At 41.3% G+C, this 7,005-nt stretch overlaps 1 protein-coding gene across 2 annotated transcripts in view; it reads right to left on the bottom strand.

Annotated features, from left to right (window-relative positions):
* Positions 1–7,005, bottom strand: part of LOC107293702 (kelch-like protein 5) — a 21,967-nt gene that overhangs the window by 14,491 nt on the left and 471 nt on the right. The window contains exons 2-3 of one of the 2 annotated variants that reach the window (XM_029285441.1): positions 1,484–1,666; positions 709–845 (exon numbers count right to left, since the gene is read on the bottom strand). In XM_029285441.1, coding sequence (XP_029141274.1) covers positions 709–845; positions 1,484–1,666 — 320 coding nt within the window. The remainder of the gene's footprint in view (positions 1–708; positions 846–1,483; positions 1,667–7,005) is intronic. The other variant, XM_029285442.1, reaches the window with a different exon arrangement.

Below are 7,005 nucleotides of genomic sequence, written 5' to 3'. Positions count from 1 at the left end.
ATGTTGGGCTCAATTGTGGTCATAAGTTGAGGACTACCTGTAGTTTATAATGCTACAAAGTTGGTTCTTGAGACAGTTCTACAAAAGGTTGATGGGACTGAAATAAAGGATTTGGATAGAGAGTGCCAGGAAATGCCCCAGATGTAAGACAGGCAGGAAAGGCAAAGAAACTTCTGGAAAAAAGGGGCAAATCCTTAGCAAGAAAATCATATGATGAGTGAAACTTGACTTGAGCAATTTTTTTCACCTCATATTTATTCTACTATAATTCTGCTTTTTTTTTTCAAGTTTAAGTACTACGTTGTCTTGGGTTTTTTAATCCCCCAAATAGTGGGGTTTTTTTTCCTAAAGAAGTGTGACATTCCAGAAAGTTCAGCACTCTTTAGCAATTTTGTACGAAAAGCTAAAAGCATCCAAAGAAAAGTCATTTAAATAAATAAATAAATAAATAAATAAATAAATAAATCGCCAAGTGACATTTCTTTGGGGGGAATGTCAAGTAGTTTGAGTAAAAGCATCCTTTTATTCTCCTGAATTTAGGGTTGTTTTTTTTTTAAAAGAAAAAAACCTAGGCCTTGCTATCTCTAGATCAGTGTTTATAGCTACTATTATTAATTCACACTGTATACAACGCGGTGAATCTTTAGCTTTGCTCCACGAACCACGGAGATTAGCATTTGCTTGGCTTTACGATAACTTGGCTTTTACCTGTGTATGCGTACTGCACTAAGGCCCACAATGCATTTGGTTCCACGCCTTCCATTTTGATTTCCTCCTGTCTTGCTTCTCGGACGTCGTTAGTAAACATGGCTGCAAAGTAATCGGAGACGGAGGACAGCACCAACCTGGGCCCTCGTGAAGCAGAAGGGGGACAAGAGAGAAGGCGAGGGGTGCCTGCATTAATTGGGTAGCCTGTTTATAAAAAGCATTTTAAATAACAATCGATATAAATGAAGCACTTGGTGCAATTAAAAATCGGATGGTTTTAGGATACAATCTTTGTGTCAAGTACGCCTCTGTGCGCGCGTGTATGTGTATGGAAATATATTTTTCTTTGGAGAGTGGGCTTAAGGCAGTGGTTCTCAACCTTTTTAAAGCCGCGACCCCCAACCGGTCGTAAGTCGAGGACTAAACCGGTCGTAAGTCGAGGACTAAACCGGTCGTAAGTCGAGGACTAAATCGGTCGTAAGTCGAGGACTACCCAACCGGTCGTAAGTCGAGGACTTTCCCTGCCCGGGAGCGCCGCACATGCGTGGTTCCGCCCCCTGCGCCGGCCGAGGCGTAGCTGGCAAGCAGCAGAGACGGAGCAGGCCGACCACCAGCTGGCCCAGCCCAAGGGAGGTAAGGCACCGGCCGGAAAAGGGGGAAAAAATGGCAGACAGCCTTGCTTGGCGACCCCCGTGAAATGGTCGATCGACCCCAAATGGGGCCGTGACCCATAGGTTGAGAACCGCTGGCTTAAGGGATCGAATGCACACGTTACCTGTGTGCTGGGATCCGTCGCTCGCCTGCCACTAACACCACGTCGCACAGCTGCTTGTGTCTCAGGTAATTTTCCATTTTTTTAAACGTTTGCTCCGCATGGTTGAGCGCCTGGAAAAATTCATCAGACGTACAAGGCTCCATTGGAGGAGACGGCAGGCGAGTCTCTCTGATGTCGGAGGGTCTGGAAAGGCAAGGCGTACGCAGATGGGTTAGAAAAGAAATTGACGGGGCGGATTTTAGACAAAAATGGACAAAATGCAGACTCTCAAAAAGCTTCAAGCTACTGACGCTGCGTCAAAAGGCTGTTTTTGATGAGTAGCTGAACTGACAGAAAAGCTTTCCAGAGTCACAATCTTTTTGATATGCATTTTTGCCTTCCCACTCATCAGCGCGCTGGGCGTACGTGAAAAGGGCTGAAAATACCATTCTAAAGTGACTATGAAAATCATGTCAGAAGATTAAGCGCAAGGCTCTTTTTTTTTTTTTTGCACCGAAATATATTTACTACGCATCTCCAAACGCCTAGAAACATTTTCTCAGCTCCAAACCTTTCCCTCAAGTCGACTGGAGAAGCACTAAAACGGGCATTTTATGCCCAGGAAAGAGATTAACCGCTCAGCAAAGTTGCAATTAATGGCGCTCGCGATTATAGGATCATAATTACAGTTTCAAAATTAGCAGGCTATTAAGAAGATCTATAGGCGGACAGAAGGAAAAAAGTGGCGGCAGTTTCTAGTTTTATGTTCTCACATCAGCCAGGAGGAAAACAAAACGTGGTTGAGTTATTAGCAATGACCCAGCCAGGATTTCTGTAAAGCTAAGGCTTCTGTACGTCCACCTAAAGAAGTACTTTGCTGATTGGAATTCCATTAGAGGAAGATTTTATTAATCTTTTTCAATACACATTTAAAACCATCTTATTTATTTCACGAGTATTTCTTAAACTGATACATAAATATTCGAGAAGACTGCAGTTTGGAAGTACCTAAACACTGTGAGGTCCTTGGTTCTCTCTGAGCTTGGTGGTTTTCTTGCAGACATTTCATTACCCAACTAGGTAACATCATCAGTGCTAGAAGGGAGATGGGTTTGCAGGGAGGAGGAGGGGGGAGGAGGTGAAGGAGGAGAAGGAGGAGGAGGAGGAGGAGGAGGAGGAGGAGGAGGAGAAGGAGGAGAAGGAGAAGGAGAAGGAGAAGGAGGAGAAGAAGAAGAAGAAGAAGAAGAAGAAGAAGAAGAAGAAGAAGAAGAAGAAGAAGAAGAAGAAGAAGAAGAAGAAGAAGAAGAAGAAGAAGAAGAAGAAGAAGAAGAAGAAGAAGAAGAAAGGACTGCGGGGTCCTTGGTGCTCTCTGAGCTTGCTTGTTTTCTTGCAGACATTTAATTACCCAACTAGGTAACACCATCAGTGTTAGAAGGGAGTGGGGTTTGCTCTCATTTTATACGCTACTAGCTTGCCCTGTCGGTGCTGGTGGGAATGGTCTTGATGGGGCTGTTTTAAGTACAAATTTAAGGATTTATTTTTTTAAAAAAAAATGGAACAAACAGCCGAAGAATAATAAAAACTTTGATTTTTAGAGCATTACAAACGGGCTAAATTTAATCTCCGGTTAAATGTGTAATACGGTTTTGGAAATAATTGTGAAGAATCTCACCTTTTTTCTTCGTCTAGTTTTTTAAATTTATATTGGGTTTTTTTAATTGTAATTATAAGCTTTAATAAATTTACTACCACAAATGAAAAAAAAATGACATTTGTAGTTAAAAAATAATAATATCAAACCAGCCCTATGTTATGATCTAAGACTGGGCTAATACTAAAAGCAATTGAAGCTTAAACTAAGAAAGATTGTAACTTTGCACTCAAAATTAATAGGCAATTAACCAGGATGAGCCCTGGTGGTGCAGCAGTTAGAATGCAGCATTGCAGGCAAACTCTGCCCACAGCCAGGAGTTCGATCCTGACCTGGTCAAGGTTGATTCAGCCTTCCATCCTTCCGAGGTTGGTAAAATGAGGACTCAGATTGATGGGGAACAAAATTCGGATTCTGTAAACCGCTTAGCGAGGACTGTAAAGCACTGTGAAGCGGTATATAAGTCTACATGCTATTGCTATTGCTATTGCTATAATAATAATAATACAAAATGCCAAATCCAGTCTGAACATCTGGCTGACTGTGCGATGATCAATAATAATAATAATAATAATAATAATAATAATAATAATAATAATAATAATAATAATAATAATAATAATAATAATAATAATAATAATTTGGTCCACACTCTGGTGACCTTTAGGACACAGATAAATAATAATAATAATAAAGTTGGAAGGGACCTTGGAGGTCGTCTAGTCCAACCCCCTGCTCAGGCAGGAAACCCTATACCATTTTGGACAAATGGCTGTCCATTCTCTTCTTAAAAACTTCCAGTGTTGGAGCCTTCCTTCCTTCCTTCCTTCCTTCCTTCCTTCCTTCCTTCCCTTCCCTTCCCTTCCCTTCCCTTCCCTTCCCCTCCTTCCATTTCCGTTCCTTCCTTCCTTCCTTCCTTCCTTCCTTCCTTCCTTCCTTCCTTCCTTCCTTCCTTCCTTCCCTCCCTCCCTCCCTCCCTCCCTCCCTCCCTTCTGCCATGGTGCACAGTGGTTAGAACGCAGTATTGCAGGCAAGTCCCTTTTTTTCATGCCGTTGTAACTCTGACCTGTCGTAAATTGAGGACTACCGGTATAAGTATGTAATGTACATACTAATGCTTATATTTCATACAAGGGGCAGCACACAGAGAAGAAAAATCTGGGCTGCTTCTCAGCCAGCGAGGCATAATTCAGCCATCCCTTCCCGCTCCCTCTCAATAATAGAGCATGAGCAAAAGTAGAATTGATTAACCTTTTATATTCCAGCACTTAATCGCAGCTTATCTAAATTGCTCACATGCACACTCTCTCCGGGGCGCATGGGAATTTACAGGAGGATGGTCTTATTAGCTTTACACAGCCACAGGAGGAGTGAATGAATTACTAATGGCACATACAGCGAGTGAGTTTGTGCTACCTCTTTTATTGCACGCAAAAAATAAGATTGGAGCATAACCGTGCTAGACTTTCCTGCCCGCCTATTTTTGCATGGTGTAAGATGAAAGCTAAAACCAAAATCATGGCATCCGGCCCTCTCAATTCCTGGCAAATAGATGGGGAAGAAATGGAGGTAGTGACAGATTTTATTTTCCTGGGCTCCAAGATCACCTCAGATGGGGACTGCAACCAAGAAATTAAAAGACGCTATGGCAAATCTAGATAGCATACTAAAAAGCAGAGACGTCACCCTGCCAACAAAAGTGCGTATAGTCAAGGCCATGGTTTTCCCAGTTGCAATGTATGGCTGTGAAAGTTTGGACCATAAGAAAGGCCGAGCGACAAAGAATGGAGGCCTCTGAACTCTGGTGATGGAGAAGACTCCCGCGAGTCCCCTGGACTGCAAGGCGATCAAACCAGTCAGTCCCAGAGGGGATCAACCCCGACTGCTCTTTAGAAGGCCAGATCCTGAAGTGGAAACTCAAGTACTTTGGCCACCGAATGAGAAGGAAGGACTCGCTGGAGAAGAGCCTGATGCTGGGAAAGATGGAGGGCAAGAGAAGAAGGGGACGACAGAGAAGGAGGTGGCTGGATGGAGTCGCTGAAGCAGGAGGCGTGAACTTAAATGGACTCCAGAAGATGGTAGAGGACAGGAAGGCCTGGAGGAACGTGGTCCATGGGGTCGCCATGGGTCGGACACGACTTCGCAATTAACAACAACAACAACAACAAGAAGATGAAAGCTACTTCGCGTTCTACTCATCTCCAGAGAGGAGAACGATGTTTGTAATAATTTTATTCCCTATTTATTTAAAAAAAACCTGTCATTTAGTTTTTGAGGAATTAGCACTCTTAACAGTGATCTCCATAAAAACCAAAGTAACTGCACTTAATTTAATTAATGATAATGATGATAAAGTTGGAAGGGACCTTGAAGGTCATCTAGTGAGTCCAACCCCCTGCTCAGGCAGGAAACCCTATACCATTTTGGACAAATGGCTGTCCATTCTCTTCTTAAAAACTTCCAGTGTTGGAGCATTCACCGCTTCTGGAGGCAGGTTGTTCCACTGGTTAATTGCTCTAACTGTCAGGAAGTTTCTCCTTAGTTCTAGGTTGCTTCTCTCTTTGGTTAGCTTCCACCCATTGCTCCTTGTCCTGCCTTCAGGCGCTTTGGAAAATTATTGGGCACCCCAGAAGAACTTCTCTGCAGGACACAGATTTTTTCTTTAAAACATTCATTTTGAGATCTTGACATTACATTAGGGTAGAAATAGAATATCTTTCCATAGCAACCGTAAACGGATATATAGTTAAGAGTGCACTAAAAACTCTAGCAAATTCAACGCAATCTATTTATGCCTGCCGTTAGCATTAAAAGCTGATATGATCAGAAAAATCAGTCATTTATTGACGTTCAAAAGAAAATTAACTTTTCGCTCCAGCGAAATGTTTAGTATTTGTATATTGTAATTTTTGACAATGCTTACCGCAAAATTTAAAGAGGTCAACATGTTACGGTAATGGCTTTGCCCTCTTTTTAAACCAGCGGTCCCTGCATAATATTAATGTTTGTACGATTGAGAGGAACAAAGGGGACGTGATACATTTTAGTTCCTGCACTGAGGCATCATTAATTCATCTGATCGGTGTTCAACATTGGAATTGCATCCTAAGGACGCTGTCCATTTGTTGGCTAAGTTTTAAAGGTAAATCAAAATATAACATGTACCAACTCTCCTAGATCTGTATCATATACAAGGAACAAAAAATAAAATAAAATAATGTACATTCTCTCTATAAAAACAGAATTAAAATCAAGTACAGTACTAGAAGGCAAACGTACCAGGATAATGAACTTCAAATGCAGTTCTTTACACAGATGTTAACCCAGTGAGACTGACTCCCAGGTAAATGCACATACTACAGGCACATAAAGTTGCATTATTATTTTTTTAAAATAAGTGACAAAGAGAACTCCAGCTATCTCTCTCTCTACAATGCGATGTCTAACCTGGATTTAGCTCACCTGCTTCAGCAGTCTGAAATAAATCCTATATTACTACGCTCCTATTCTAAAATCCAGCAAGGACCCCAAAAAAGCCACCGTCGTAAATACCGATCCGGATTAAATTAAAACAACAAAAGAAGACCTACGGGGTGGGGGGGGGGGAATACCTGGCTGCCTTCTTTAAAAAAAATCTTACTCATTCACCTTAATCCCTTTTCAAAATATTTTGGATACAGATCAGCAATTACTCATCTCTGTTTACTCTCCACAGATCACTTGTTAAAATGTAAAATAATAATAATAATAATAATAATAATAATAATAATAATAATAATAATAATAATAATAAAAAAAATTTAAAAAATGCCGGCGATCAACACAAGAGTGTTGGCTGGCCAGATTATTATTTCTTTTTTTTTTTGCAGCTTTTCAATGGAGGAATTTTTTT

The sequence above is a fragment of the Protobothrops mucrosquamatus genome, unplaced genomic scaffold (genome assembly GCF_001527695.2).
Source record: "Protobothrops mucrosquamatus isolate PMUCROS unplaced genomic scaffold, P.Mucros_1.0 scaffold1707, whole genome shotgun sequence".
Classification (NCBI taxonomy): Eukaryota; Metazoa; Chordata; class Lepidosauria; order Squamata; family Viperidae; genus Protobothrops; species Protobothrops mucrosquamatus.
The sequence above is the reverse complement of the archived record's forward strand: the minus strand, read 5'-3'. Positions and strand labels throughout refer to the sequence as shown.